The sequence below is a fragment of the Ammospiza nelsoni genome, chromosome 7, assembly GCF_027579445.1.
Source record: "Ammospiza nelsoni isolate bAmmNel1 chromosome 7, bAmmNel1.pri, whole genome shotgun sequence".
Classification (NCBI taxonomy): Eukaryota; Metazoa; Chordata; class Aves; order Passeriformes; family Passerellidae; genus Ammospiza; species Ammospiza nelsoni.
In genome coordinates, this window is record NC_080639.1 from 13,433,874 (window position 1) to 13,450,010 (window position 16,137).

Genomic DNA, 16,137 nt, shown 5'->3' on the forward strand with positions numbered 1-16,137 from the left:
ATTTTCACTGTGAGGATTAACTACTACATCTGGCAGTGGGTATGGATGTTTATCCAAGAGAAGATCATGTTTTTTGTCTCTGTATCATTGTTTGAGCCTGCCTGTGTCCTGAATAGTCGTGCTCTCATGGCTATTTTACTGAATACAGCACAGGCAAACTGTACAGGCAATTTTCAGCTACCGAGGGCTCTACAACTTGTTCAGTTCGAAGAAAAGGTCACATAAATTTCAAATACAGAATTATTAAAGCGAACAGCTTGGTTCGTGTGTAGGAGCACGGGGGAATTTTTCCTTTTCTGACTGGGTTTCCCACTTAGATCGCATTGCCCCAAACCACCGACCGACAGCAGCACGTCCGCTTCCCTCAGGCCGCGTCCGACATGGCGGCCCCGCCGCCGCCCCCTGGCGGCCGTTACCGCGCGAGGGCAGGGCGGGAAAACGGCTGAGGGGAGAGGGGGAACCGGGCAGGGCTAAGGGGGAAAGGGGGGACCGGGGCAGGACTGAGGGGCAGAGAAATAACCGCGGCGGACAAGCTGCTCGGGAAATAAACGCACCGGGGACGGGAAGGCGACACGCGGCAGGAAAAAACATCCCCTAAAGCACCTGTCCTCAGAAACAGAAACCGGCGGGTTTCAGGCTGGGAGGTCTCCTTGTCTCCTTGGCCGCCGTGAAGGGAGAGATCAGCCCCGGGGGAACAGTACAAAAATAACACCCAGGGAAAGCAGTGGTTCTGCCACTACCTGGGGACTTAGACAGCAGTTACAAGCACAGCCGCCCTGAGGAATGCAATAGAACCGTCCACACCACTATGAGGAAAAAGGGAGAGACCAGTAAGGCTTAGGCTAAGCTATAGATATTTACCTGATGGTTTTCTGTGATCTCCCAGAGCCTTCAGTCATTTAAATTAATTCTGCTGGAAATATACAAACGAGTAGTTCTCAACTAATCATATAACCCTCATAAAGTTTACCTCAGCAATACCAAAACTACTTTAAAAAGACACTCTGCAAATTATGTCCCCTTGGCTTCATTTTGAGAAAACTGCCTTGAGAGAGTAACGTTTAAACCAAGGCGAAATTGACCAAATATTAAATACTAGAACAATTTAAGTAATTAAAACAATTTAGCTTTGGCGTCCAGCCTCTGATCAGGCTGTGTGGGGCTTTGCCCACCCAAGTCTGGGGCAGCCCCAGACAGCCCCTCAGCCTCCCATCCCAAATCCTCAGACAGACTGATTTATTTTAAATGGACTAAACAACTGGAAACAAGACAAAGTAGTACCATCATTTCTAACTAGTTTACAGCAATTGTTTAATATATGTTTCATATATTTAAAAACAAGAACTTGGCACCAACATATCTGAAAACTTCTTTTCATTAACACAAATGCATTAAAAACAATGATATGGAAATGCACAAAGGCATTTCAGTTAAGGCTTCTACAAATATTGTGTGTTCTAGAATTAAACAATTATTTTGTAAACTTATTCTAAAATTTTACAAGAAACTAAAAGAAAAGCTCACTTAAACTCATATTCCACTGTGAGGCTTAATGGAATGAAAAGTATTTTGTAAAATAGATAATTAGCCATCAAACTGTTTCTTGTGCTTTTTATGTGGCAACCTCAAAACTCATTAATTTAAATATGGATATGCTTAGACCCTCCAAAAAATATACACGGAAAGGCAAGCCTGGCTTGAAATACTGATTACATTAAGTTCATTAATTCAATCCCTGCTCAACCATGTAAAAATGACTATATTTCACCATAAGAATGAATCTGGCTCTTGACTGGCATCACTTTGTCTAAGGGACAGTTGGAAGGCCAATTCCTAGTGGTAATGTCAGAAATCAAGCACTGATGTTATCCAAGCTTTTCCTGTACTAATGTCATGCTTAGCACACTTCTGCTGAGCTCCATATTTTATGGGCAAAATTTTACTTCTGACCATCCCAACATGAAAGAAAAATCATGCAGCCATGCCATTAATAATCTCACCTTCAGGAGGGAAGTGACTCTGCAAGCAAACACACATAGCAGAAAGTGTGGTGACAAACTACACAGGAACACTTCCTGTCTCATCCCTCCTCTCCTGCAGCCAAATAAATCAGCAAGAACATCAGGTGCACAACTGAAGCAGAGCAGCACCCTGAATCTCTCCATTTTAATGTACAGTGCAATGCCAGTCATAATTTAACTCTAGTTTTACAAAAATACAGACACAAGAGCCACAACAGTTTACAAAAGAGGCTAAGGGCTCCTTCCTACAGCAAACTGAATGCCTCAGAATGCAGCCAACAGCTGTGGAACATCTTTTAATTCTCATAGATGTCTTTTTCCTCCCTGCCAAGACTACCACAGCATTTAAAAGGTGTCACAAACACTGAATTTTTGAATAACTTAAATTTGCTGAATGGACACGAGAACACAAGTCCCTCAACAGGGCAGCAACAGCCCTAGTTATACACATTCCCATGTTTGCTTTGAAGCAACTCAGGTAACAGCACAGAGTTAGCACAGAAAGCATTGAAAGCTCTTTGACATTTCCTTTCAAGTCTTATCTGGCTACTCCTAGCTTCACTACTAAAGAAGTTCAGTGAACTTTGACAAGTGCACCCCTTTTACAGCCACCCACAGACACATAAATTAAACAAGGCAAAATCAATATATGTTAAGTAACACATACAAAAAAGTTTTGGGCTTTAGGTGATATTTTCTTGATAAATGGTTTTCAAACTAGACCTCATCTGTGTTTACTAAGGAGACTGTTTCTTCCTGCAGTATTTCTGTATTTATTCACATCTGCAATGCTTTCATTTTGCCACTTTCATATTAAAGGATGAATCTCGTCAGCAAAACCCATTGCCTGCCACAGTTACAGCTATGTCACTGCATAGAAGGTGGGTTGCTGCAAACTTTTTGGGTTGATTTAATAAGCATTTTCTTGTCATTTTAGGAAGAAATTTCCCATTCTATCCTAACACAAAACAACAATTTGGCAAAATAGGTAGGAACACTTTTAACATCTATGAAATCCAAGTTTGTTTATAAAGAGCAGTGAATAAAAGGATTGCTCTTGTCACACCAGATAAGGAGAAATCAGAACACTATTCTTGTGAGTGGCTTTGGAATAGTTACACTTCCTGACTGTTGAGAAATTACAGGACATGGACACATCCTGTTGGCAACACAAAAACACCCTGTTTGATGAGAAGATGCATTTAACTGACCAAACTGTTGCAACATTAAAACTTCTTTGTCTTTTATCTACATCAGCCTATAAGAACTTGTAATCATCAAGATTTTTGTCAAGAGAACTAAATGAAGATTAAAAAAGTGAATTTTAATAATCCTCTTTTATAGATTATTTTAAAAAATCCCTGTCAATTTAATCTTTTCTTCTAGAAAAATATTTTATGACAAATAAATGTAGATTATTTTAAGATTACTAACTTGGTGGGGTTTATGTTTCCTAACTCTGTTTTGTTATAAATTTGGCTACTTTTGCTACTTAGGCTACTTTTGTTGTAAGATTTTTTTTTCATCTCTAGAAAATGTTTAACCAAATCAGATAAGCTAACTGCTGTTTGCATTAGTACCAAGAGCAGGTTGTTGAAGAGTGTAGAGCAGTCAAAAAAGCACTGAACACCTGATCTGCATCCCTCTAGTGTCTTTGGCTATGTAGGTAGCAGTACTTACAAAACCACCTTGACTTTATGCACTAGGGATAATCTACTTTGTAAAATAAAAAGCAAAAATATAAAAGTTTTCAATCACATTTGGAAACTGTAACATACATAAAAAGTTCAACATGAAATATATACAATATAAAAATACATTTTTTTCTTTATGAAAATTATAATACATAGCTATAATACACAACATGTTGAGCCATCAGTCACAGCTACAATATATGCAGATTTGTGTTCCACACTTATGGCTGAACTCTGGGTATGACATCTCCGTGAGGAAATTCCTCAATTTCAGAATGAAACATCAATTCTAAAAGAGAATGGAGAAAATTATGTTTTCTTTGGAAACTTTCACATGAATACAATCCCATTATTCCTCAAAAATACCCTGGCATCCCCCCAAGCCTCCTGCTTTTCATCCCAATCATATCATCAACTCAGCAATGGCAAGGGCCACCAATATTTTTAGCAAACTATTGCTGCTCCCCAAAATGGACAGAATTGGTGACAATGTTAGCAATTGATCATGTGCAGTACCATTGTGCATTCAACGTGGACACTGAAACAGAACTCTGAATTAGACTGAGGGACTGTTAAAGTTTTGAGAGTGTCAGACTCAGGAAGGAAGGACTTGAGTTTAGAGACTTGTTCATTTTTATAAGTTTTGCTCTGTGTCTCACAGTGTTAAGTTAGCATATCCCATCCTTAGCAGACTAAACTTCCTCTACTATTTGGAGTAAGTACTAATGAATTTCTCTCTAGAAAATTCCAAAGTGGTTTTCCAGTCTTAGTAGGCACATGTAAGTATCAAAAAATTTAATCAAAAACCAAGTAAAATTCTGCCACTGGATTCCTTGTGTAAGCCTTTATTATTTATGGGTTTAAAATATTATTTAAGCATCTATTATAAATTTTACCATTGAAGACTGTAAAGGCTGCCACTTAATTGTTTGGGGTTTTTTAACTCATTAAATGATTTCTTAGAAATAAACACAGTAACTGGAGCCAGCTGAAATATGGAGACCCATACACTAAAATTCAAAAGTAATTTGAAGAGGCCTGTTGAATCCTCAGCCTCCCAAACACAAATCTGTGCTTCAACTCATGGTGCTGTTAGGATACGTTTTGACTTTCAAGTTAAATTTAGGATTTTTCTGCACAGCGTACCTTCAAGTGACAGGCTGCACACGCTTGACAGGAACACTGACTTGGGACACACCTTTTGGATCTCAGGGGGAACACAAAAGGAAGAAGGCCCAGTTTCTAGCCAAGTTCCTTCTGTGAGAAGAACTTGCTTCCCCCTCCTTCAGCCTGGACCAGCAGCAGCAGTCCTCATATGATGTCCTGTGCTGCAAGCACACATCTGACTTTTCAAAGCTAGGGAGTTCCCAAAACCACTGCAATGTCCTATTGAAAATAATACTGAACTTGTAACCCATTCAGCACTTGCAGAAGGAACATTAACATTAGGGAATTTGCTAAGACACACATAGAATAAATACATTTCAAATATTTAAAATACTGTTAAAGTATTTTAAATTATTTTTCTTTTAATTGAAAAGAGACATTCTGTAATATTTCAAAATTCATGTTGCTTCAGACAGGAGAAATAAAACTTTTCTTTCTAAATTAATGTTTAAAGTACCAAACACAGACACCAGCATCCTGAGAAGCATTTGCTGTGCAAGGTTGCTAGGAGATACTTGTTCTTCCTCAGTCACAAAATTTCTCAGGACTAGTCCTGAACACCAAATGCACAGCACAGCAGATTAAAAGACCCAACAACTTGAATTAACAACATTTTGCCTATTAATGTGTCCTACCTTCACTGTGGTCTAGCTCTGGTCGGGAGCTTAAGAAGATCCAACTTGTCCCAACCAGAACAGACACTACGAGATTCACCACAACCCACGAATGAACAATTTCTGTCTCTGTACCTGCAGTCCTGGGAAAGACATCAAACCATCAGTCATCATTGGTGCACAGAAATTACAGTAAGAATGCAGCAGAATAACATCAATACAAGTTTTCTAAGCCAGATGAGAAAAGAGAGCTATTTGTACCATCATGATGGTCTTGCATTGCAAAGGCCTGGTAAAGAGAACAATTACCAAAGATCACAGAAACCCAAAACCTCCACCCCCTCCTAAAAACTAACTGCCCAAACCAGCAAATTTTCACATAAATGCTTTTGTTCTACTCCTCCTGGTTTACTTTAAAAATTCCTGCTACCAGAATTTGAGTCCATTACTAGGTACTTCAGAAAGGAACAGCTTTGGATGGGATCACCTAACATGAAATGATGGTTTATATTTAAATGCCAGCTGTGTCTGCTAAGCCCATGCATCCTGTGGCAGCCTTCTTCAAAGACAGTGTTGACTGTCTACAGAATGCTCTGCCCTTGAACCCCAAAATGGTTACTTATCTCAGTAGGGTCCCACTCTCAAGCAAAAGAGATTCTTAAGGTTCCTGCCAGATGACATTTCCAGCATCATTCCAACTCTTGTTTGAGGTATAATGGATTTGCAAACAACACGACCAAACTCATCCCTGAGTTTTTATTTTTCAGTGAAAGTATCAAATATTCAGGACAAGCTCAAAGGCAGGTTCAGAAATAAAATCCTTCATCAATAGTTTCTTACATATCTTGTACAATCTCTTCAATCTGCCAGTTTGACAAGGTCCCTAAGTGAGCTATGTTATAATTTATGGGTTATTATTCCTTGTTTCCTACCAGATACTGCCGTTTTCCGAAGCTGGCGTGTAGAGGTGGATTCTGTCACACGTCATCTGCTGGCTTAAGGATAAGATAAGAGCAGCAAAGTATACTGGAAGAAATGGAGTTAGTAGTGTCAGACATAAATCCCAAAATGCTGTCTCATCATGACATGGCACTAATGACTGCATTCTCTTTCCTTTTACTCGTCTGCCTCCAATCATAGTCTGCTTTAATTCATTCTCTTCTCTTTAACATTCCCCTGACCTATCAAAATCTGGTTTCTGCACTTTTGCAATCCATGAACCAAATCAGACTTACATTTTGTGATTCTGTTTTTTTGCTAGGTTTGTGTTCTATAGTCAGAAATGGAAAAGAACTACTAATCTACTAATCACTAACAATCTCACTAATGCTACTACTGGAAATGCATTAAAAAATATGGAACAAAAGGTTTATGGCCATTGCTATTATAAACTACTGAGCAAGTAATTTATTCTAAAGCAGAAAATAACCTGGGAGGAAGATTTCAGTAAAAAGAATATGGAGGAGTTTTCCATTTACCATATTTTCTGGACAGCTTCCTATCCATTTCAGATACTTACAGAAAGAAGCTAGTGCTGCTGGGTCTAGGGTCAGAAAGCCCCTCAGTGCAACTGATGCTTTTGCCAGATCAATCCTGATAACAAAATCAAGAGTCATTAGCACAGCCCAGTAAGACAATGATACTGTTCCTCTAAGAGCATTCTATTGTTCTTTTACTTTCTGCAAGGTATTTTTTCTGCCTCTGTAACAGCGCCTTAATCTACAACTATATCCCACCCACATGGCAATGGTCCCCATTATGCCAATTCCAGAACGAAGGAGGATGTTCCATGAGGTTTCCCACTGCAGACCTTTCTGAAACAGGGAGAACCTGGGGACATCTGTCCCCTCTAATCCTTGCCATTCAGTTCAGTGGCCATGCTAATGTAACTGCTTACAGGAGCAAATGTGAGTAACTTGGGACTCCTCCCTGCCATCCTGGGAGGGAAAGAAGTAACAATTATTCTCATAGCACCAACTCCCCAATGGCTTATCCTACCTGTAACTAAAAGAAACATTTGTAACATCCATTAATTTAGTCTAGATAATGATCTTTTTTTGAGCTTTTTTTTCTTTTCATTCCCACTCTTAATCTGTAATGCAGAAGCCCCAGCTAAACCAGGAAAACTGTTCACTCAGCTATGTTTCAACCCTGACTAGGATTCATATGAAAGTGAACCTAACAGAAACATTTGTTGCTCTCTACCCCTCTTCACAGTCCCACCGCAAAAAAACAGGTCAGCTCTCACATTTGCTTCATCTCCTGATCCCACAAACAGCAGGGTGACATTGTGACATTGAAGCAGGGTGCAAGCACCAGACAGAAATGACTACCAAAGGTCTGGATGCACAAGTACACCCTTCTGTGTTTAGTCAGCCATGTGAAAAATCATTCTTTGAGTATATCAATTAAATCATCAACAGCAAATCAACATGTGCCAAAGGAGAAAGGAACATCATATACACAAATTACATATATACACCTTTCAAATACAAGTATGTTTTACCTGTCAAAGGCTGAGACTGTACTGATAGACAGCAAAAAATAGAACAAACTTTGAGCTGGGTATGCTATTGTCTTATACTGCTCAAGCAGGTTAGAAACCATGGAAAGCTCATTTCCTGCCAGAATGTAGATAACCACGATGTTCCATACAGCATAACCAGCAAGGAAGCCATGGGTGAAGAGGCCCAACACCCTGAATGGAGGAAAAAACATTAGACCAGTTTTAACACCTTCAATTAGCTATAGATAGAAAAGGCCTATGAATCCATCTGTTTAACCCTGCTTTTCAAGGCCTTTCAGAGACTGTTTGTGAGTGCTTTTTCCGATCTAGTTTAAAAAATTCTAAGCAAGAGTTCTGTTTGCTCCTGTCACACCAGATGCACCAGAACCTGAGCACTTAAAGAAAACAAAGACGTTTTGCCTTCCCTTCATTACAGCCACAGGCATCAAACACTTTCACCTGTAGCTGTCTGTAGTTTCCCATGACCACTGTCCCTTGCACTCACAACATTCTAACTTGTCCCCAAGGCAATCTCTTCAATATCCTCATTGCTAAGTAAAAGCTTGAGCACAGGCTCAAGCACAGGCTTCCAGCTAAAATACACCACAGAAGATGATGGCTATTATGTTCCCATTCTCTATTACAAAACAACCATAGATTTAAAAAGTAATGGTATTACTATTATGTGCAAGCTTGTTCCCCCAGTGCAATTTCACTCCTCCCTCTTTCCCACCAACCAGGATTTTTCTTTGAGAACTTACTCAATTTAGGTATTTTTATTCTGGTAATACACATAATGGGTCAGTTCTACTTTCTAACACATTTCTCTAGGTAAATAATGTTTTGGTTATCAGCTCAATCTCTTGCTATTGAGATGTTGTCTGAATCTTTGCAATATGGCTTTCTTAGTTTCTTTTTATAAGCTCTATTTCACATGTGATGTCTACTGGAAATTCATAATCTTGACAACAAATACCAAAAGCTAGAGGACTGATAAACTTTATACCTGTTGAATCCAGAACCACCACTTATTAGGAATATCCAAAAGAAATAAAAATACACCACAACTATAGAGGAAAGGCACTAATTTTCAGGGAGGGAAAAACTCCAAAATCTCAAACCAAAGCCACCCCTGATTTATGTTTATTTACATCTGAACACTTATTTTTCACCTGAAACTTCGGTGCACTGAGAGGGCAACATCTCTAGTAGTCCACGAAGCCTTCACGTCCAAAAGCACATTGATATTTTCAGTGGTTTTAATCAATTCTGCACGGTCAGCTGCATGAAAACGCCCTGAAAGGATAAGGAGATCAGTTTTAGAGAGCTCTGTTTCCTTTCACCATCATTTCTATATAAATGCTTATTAGTGTTAAAAAGCTGTTAAGAAGCATCAGAAATTTCTTCTCCCCACTTCCTGCCCTTTGTCAGCTTACACTGATACAGGATGCCTCTGGTCAGAATGATGCATCCTGGTGGGTCAGGTTATGGAGTTAACAATGTGCAAAGCACTTTGGGAAATGACTCAGTGTTCCCTGGGACAAAAAAACCCCAAACAAAACAACAGAAAAACACAAACACCCTGCAAAAAACTTCCACTTCAAAGAATTCTAGTAAGTAATAGCTTCTTCTCAAGGTACTGTGACAGCTGGGTACTCTGAAATCTTTTTCACCTCCACCATGGAATTAAAAAATCAAACCAAATATATCAGCACAGTAACACCACCATTTTGACCACTGTCAAAAAATTATCATGTGTATTTATTTCCAAATAATTTCTGTTTTGGAAAACTTAAAAAAAATTCTTCCCAATACTACAGTATTTAGATTTTAGATACAATAATGCTTCTAATTGCAAGAATGTTCTTAAATTACTTAAATCACAATATGAACTCACGATTTTTTTCAACAAACACTTTGCTAACAGGCTGACTAATTCCAGTGGGAGCAGCAAACACAGGCTGCTGATCTGGGCTCTTCCTGTGCTCATCTTCAACGATGTCTTCCTCCTCCACTTCCAGCTCATTGGAGCTCACTTCGGCTGGCCGAGGTTTCCTGTTGGCACAGAGCACACAGTGGGACAAAGAACAGGAGATAATGTGTAAAATCCAAAGGCTCCTATGAACATTTAACATGCCTAACCTGACTGATAAAAACCCATCAGACTATGACCTGTATAATATTACCCTGTTTATAATTTTAAGGACTAAAGTTCCCATGGAGGTAGTTGACTAAAATCATAAGACTAATTCCATATCAAGGGATTAATGATTAGAACATATTAGAATAAAACTTATTAGAACAATTGGGGGGAAAATGCTAATTTTCATATAATTAAGATAGTAAGAACGATAGAAAGCAGTTCCAAATTCTAATTTCTTCATGTCTGTGACTGAACTATTAGACACATGAAAATGTATTTAGAGCTGGGATGCATCCAGGTATGCATAGAACGAAGAAGTGAAAAAAGTTAGATCTTAACCCTGGAAAGAACTGTGCACAGGCTGAATGGTACTGTGGGCTTCAAGATTTTACATTTTGCCAAATGACAATGTAAAATACTCCTCAGCCACATTCACTGCTACAGTTAGTCCAGATTATGAGCTATACTAGTTTTGTCTCACTTTGTTCTTTTTCTCTGTTTGCGGATCACCGTTTCTTCAGCTTCAGGGACATCCATGCCATTTCCATTCTGAAATAGGGACGCCACATTCTGCTGGGTAAAAGAGGTCTCAGAATCTGAAGATTAAAAAAAACCAACCCAACATCAAAGTTTTAGAGCTTTCATAAAAATGGAATACATGCACCTAAATACATAAATAGTTATTATATAAAAGAGTTGCAAAAAAGTAATGATCTGAGCCTTGAATGATGTTAAGAATTACATAATTTCCAAAACTGTATATCCATTATTTTCATGGAGGTTTGTACACTATGAAATCTGAAACCAGAAAGTGAAACTCTAAGCTACCACTGACCCAGAGATTACTTTCATCTGTTTTAGGTAAAGCACATGAAATGTTTTAAACCTAAATACACATTGTCCAGTAATATTTCTGTGTTCCCAAGTTCTACTCACTTCTCTTTCCCATCCACCACTGTCTCACGTACCAGTAGGTACTTTCTTCTTCTTGCGCTTCCTCTGAGGAGGGGCATCAGGGGGCTCAGGGGTCAGGGGCTCGCTGCTTTCAGACTGCCGACGAACCGCTGCCTGCACAATGCCATCTACAAAGCACAGGAAAACACCCAGCAGCTGAACTCAGAGCCACTGAGAAACAGGCAAAACAAAGCTGCCATTTACTACCATTTACTGCCCAGCTGAGCAACAACTGAGATGAAAATGCATTGGCTACGTAAAGCAAATGTAAGAGTTGAGGATCATTGCTGAGAAGTAGAAATATACAGAGGTATTTCACAGTAAAACAGTATCATGCTCAGGAGAGAATTGAAGTATCCAAGAAGCAGCACAATTCCCATTTGGGCATAGAGCAGAGGACTGCCTGAAAAGAATTCATCACTGGAAAGAACTACACCTCTATATTTCTCTTTTCTATGTGCAAAAATTATAATGCAAGAGCCAAGAAAAAAGTAATAGTTTATTACAAGGTGATCCACACAGATATGTGCAAGATAAGGTGCAAGGTGATCCACACAGATAAGGCAAAATGGCATCACATCAAAGGAAAATTTAAATGCTAAACATACAGTACAAGAATAAAAAAGGAGCAAAAAAATCCACGGAGGGATATTTACTCCAGTCTGAGCAATTTAATATTATACTTTGGAGGAATTATATTTCTGTGAAAAGTTAAAATTAATTCATATTATAGTGCAGTAGCATCACGATCAGATGCAGAAAGACAAAATTACTTCTCCATTTTACACCGCACCTGCTTTTTAATAGCGCCTTCAAAGACTGCAGTTTTTATGTTAACAACTGAATCTTTGTTTCCACTTCAAAGTCAAGTTTACCCACCTTTTATAAACCTTCATTGTGCAAAAATGCAAAAGTAACCAGTAAATAATAATCTTTTACAGTCAAGTCTTCAGTGATAATGAAGTGATTAACTTGTGCCTGGACTGAAATTGAACCAGACTGCTAAATTAATTTTATCTTAGTTCATTCAAAAATTCAAGTTCTTAACACATTCAACATAAGCAGCTTACAGCTAGAAATGTCTACTTAATGAATTATGCAAAGAAGTCAGAAAGGAAAAAATGGAAGGAATAAAAGAACAGTTTTTAGTCTTGGCAGGACCTTACCTAATGGCGTCTTTCCTTTGGGTTTCCTTTTTTTGGGACGACTGAGTGGAATTTCATCTGTATAACATAAAACAGAAGTATGGGTGCACAGCAAGGAAAAACCTCAATATTCTTTTTTAACAACCATCCTATTGCAAGTTAAGAAAACATTATTTTCTACAAATTATGACATCCTTTGTTTTTACAGGTAAGATTACAATTCACCAGTTCACACAAGGAGGAGGAGTACAGATAACAGGAAAACAGTAAAAAATCAGGCTAAGAAGTTCTATGTGCAGCAAATGTGCAATACATACATGCATGTGTGTTAAGTGATAAACTGAAATACTGTGAAAAATGCTCTGCAAAAGAAACTTATTGTTTAAAACACAGTGGCAACACTTCAGTTACTTTGATGGAAATAGCTAACAATAAAGAGAGCAAAGAAAAACAACAGTTCTAACAATGCCCAGGTATCCACTTTAAATAATCAGCCTGCATTTAGGAAAAGTATAAGACTCTATCTTTAAAGAGAGAATGACCAAAAGGAACTACCAATGTTTGTAGTTCTCCTTAATAACTCACCTTGGCTTCCACTTCATATTGAAGTGTTGACGAGCAGTGTAAAAAGATGAAAAGAAAGTCAGTTTTCAATCAATTACAATTCACAACCATGAAATTCACACTGCCGCTTTTATGGTTAATTTCCTTATTCCCCCTCCTCTTTATGAACAGATGTGTATAACAGGGCTAAGGGTACGAAGCAATCTGCAAGATTCAACATTTTGTTGGTGACTACACACAGTTTCTTGATTGGCTAGCTGTGGATCAGATTAAAAGCTTTAATCACCTGGCTAATTAAAACTTGTCTTACTGCCTGGTATATAACAAACCAACAGAAGTTATGAAACATTTGAGCCCATACATCATTAAAAAGACATTATCTGTCGACAATCATAAACATCACATTTACTTGCAGGTACTTTGCAGGAATTCTCAAGTACCATCGCATAAAAACTGCATAATTGCTTTTCCATTCACACTGAAAAAAAGCCCAATTTTTTTCCTATACTACATCAAACTGATAGATACCTAACTCCCTATTAGAGAATATCTAGCCTAATTCCAGAATTTCCTGGTTTTAAGTATTTGTGATTCAAATAAACTAAAGAACACATAATAAAAGAAAGAGGGAGGAAGATGAGACTAATATTAAGCTATACTAGACATTAAAACTGGAATATTTGTGTAAAAGTTTTTAAAGGGTTTATCTCCCATGAGTATTAAAACTGAGGTAATATGGTAAAATTTCTTGGCTTCTATAAAACTTTAAAATGTTTTGCATTCCTTGTAAAGCATTTTGGGACAATAAATTAGCAAGAGATGCAATTTTACTGCTCAGATGTTTATGAAACTTATTTCTTTTAATGTTACTACTTTCAAAATCTGCAGTACAGCATCATGATCAGTTCCACAGAATGCAATGATTTTACCTTGGCACTGGAGGAAGGGCACGAGGCGGGCACTGAAAGACAAGAGAGAGACAAAAGTCAGCTTCTGCCAGTATGAAACCACCTCTCAGAAAACAGCTTCAGATCTGAACATCCAAGGTATGTTTTGCTCTGTATGCCTCCTAAATGGCCAAACATTCCTAATGGAGATGTGATACAAAAGCAGGATGTAAAAGATGCTGGACTAATATGCCTTTACCAACCAGAGTTCTGATGGGCACTGCAGTAGGAACATACAGCTAAGCACTGTGTGTAAGAAACAGCTTGCATTCAGGCTTCAATAATTTTCACTTTTCCTGTAAGGTACCACTTTCACTAGTCATTTTATTTAAATGAATAAAAAATATTGTAATAAATTATGCATTCAGTATAATTTTACAGTCTATGACATGAGCTGAGCATTTTCTATTAATGAAAATGTAAATTCAGAACAATAATAAATAAAAGGAAAAAAGCTCACTTACAAAAACACTTTAAAATATTATAAAATATAGTTTTTCCATATAATTTTGAACATATTTACCAGCAGGTCAAACACCTAAAATCTAAAAGGATCTCCAGATAACAATCTGAAACTGAGCACATACCTTTCTCTTATCTAGAAAAAGAAGTTAACTTTCAGATTTTGTATTACACAATTATATTGGAAGAATATACACAAAAAAGTATTTCCCATGCTTGGAAAATTCAGATACCAGAAATAAAAAGGGCTATAAGACTGGTAAGACTCAAGGATCCACAAACTCACCACTTGTTTCTTTCCCATATCATCTGAAGTCGTTCCCTGGAAGAGGCACTGTGAACTGGTCTAGGCTCCCTCACGCTGCTCACATTGAACCTCAGATAATTCTGAACTAAAAATAAACTTCAGGCAGCCAGGATTAGCTGGAGCTGAACTCTCCTGCCCCTGGGTCAGGACCCAGAACTACTCCCATTTCAAACAAGGGCAGGTTGTTCAATGGCAGCAAATATTACTTGCACTAAAACACCCTTCACTCTGCATGCTGGCACAAGTTCCTATAAGCAAGTTTTACATTGGTTTGTTTACCCAAAGCAAATGAGATGCTTCATGCAAGGAAGGGTTTGTGGGATTAGACCTCAAATCTCTCACTTGGATTTTGGCCATGCTGAAGACTGACAGCAAGTGCCACTTACACAGGTAGAGAACTGCACACCCTAAGGGGCACTCAGCAAACTGGTGGGGACTGGTCACACTATATTGGTGCACCATAAGGGGAAAAAAGTATTGGTAAAGGTCAGATCGCATTACTTTTATTGTTTCCAACATTCTTGTGGCAGTAAATAGTAAATATTTAGGATACTTGGTATTTAAAAAAACCTAAAAGCTAAAGACCCAATAAAAACAAACAAAAGCCACAAACCTTTTATACAGCATTCACTGCCTATGCAGTAGTAATTCTGCACTCAGTAGCATCTCTCTATTTTATTACCTTCTACAAAACAACTGGCAAGTCCGTTGATTTCTGTATCATTTATTCCTTGCCACACAGGAAACCCCATGCAAGCAGCCAGTCATAAATACTCATCTGTCCATCTGCGTAACAGTCCCCAGCTCTGCCATAGAGCTATCAGCTTTGTCTTTTTGCAGGTTCACAGAAGTAACTCACTCCAAATTTCACAGAAAGGATGAGTTTGTCCATGGGACAGGTTCCCATGGACCTTTTGTTATGGGCAGAAGAGCCCCTGAGTGCTCTAAAGTGTCCCGAAACCAAGAGACTTCGACAAACCAGGCAGCTGCTGCCTCGGTCAAACCGTGTGTTTGCACACCTGAGCCAGGCTACGAGACAGTGGGACGCACCTGGAAACTCGGGGAAAAACAAACTACCCAGCTCCCCGGGTGTCCTTTCCAGGATGCTGAGAAGGAAAGGTTTAAATGTCCACAATGTTTAAAAACACTGAAGCAGCCTTCACAGATTTGTTAAAGCCTTGCAGATTTTTTTTTTTTTTTTTGAGAGGTATATATGAAAAAATACAACGAGGAAATGCTTGTTTGCTTCCGCAACAAACATGGACAGAAAAGTGCGACCCTGCGGCCGGTTACATTCCCCCGTCCCGCGTGATGCAGCAGGGCGGGGATGCAGGAGCCGCGCTACGAGGGCGCTCCGCTCCCGCACCGCGCTTCAGCTCCGCCTCCCGGAGCAGCTGCGGCTGGGGAGCGCCCCGCCACATCCCCTCAGCAACAGCTCGGGTGGGCCAAGCTCCCGCCGCCGGGCCCTCCGCGCTGCAGCCCCACGGAGCCGTTCGCGCCCCCCTCCCGCTGCGGCCCCACCACCCCCTCACCACGCCGGGGCCCGCCCGCCGCGCCGCCATGGGCCGCGCCCGCCCAGCTCCGGCTCTGCGGGGAGGAGCCGCCGCTCCTTC

The 16,137-nt window shown here is 39.2% G+C and overlaps 1 protein-coding gene across 2 annotated transcripts; it reads right to left on the bottom strand.

Moving 5' to 3' along the window:
- Positions 1-1,294: 1,294 nt before the first annotated feature.
- Positions 1,295-12,949, bottom strand: TMEM237 (transmembrane protein 237). Of its 2 annotated transcripts, none has more exons than XM_059476424.1 (11): positions 12,830-12,949; positions 12,266-12,322; positions 11,114-11,227; positions 10,627-10,741; positions 9,900-10,057; positions 9,175-9,298; positions 8,003-8,194; positions 7,016-7,089; positions 6,429-6,522; positions 5,518-5,639; positions 1,295-4,004 (listed from the first exon to the last, which is right to left on the bottom strand). In XM_059476424.1, exons 4-11 carry the CDS (start codon positions 10,680-10,682, stop codon positions 3,937-3,939), a joined length of 888 nt encoding a protein of 295 aa, XP_059332407.1. In that variant the 5' UTR covers positions 10,683-10,741; positions 11,114-11,227; positions 12,266-12,322; positions 12,830-12,949; the 3' UTR covers positions 1,295-3,936. The 2 variants fall into 2 exon arrangements, with proteins under 2 accessions (XP_059332407.1, XP_059332405.1); XM_059476422.1 differs by having other exon boundaries at positions 11,082-11,227.
- Positions 12,950-16,137: the final 3,188 nt, after the last annotated feature.

Coding starts and splice junctions, on each gene's coding strand:
- TMEM237 (XM_059476422.1), bottom strand. Junction 10,058..10,626: donor AAACAGAGAAAAAGAACAAA/GTGAGACAAAAC, acceptor CTGTGCCAACAG/GAAACCTCGGCCAGCCGAAG. Junction 8,195..9,174: donor TCAGTGCACCGAAGTTTCAG/GTGAAAAATAAG, acceptor TCCTCCATTCAG/GGTGTTGGGCCTCTTCACCC.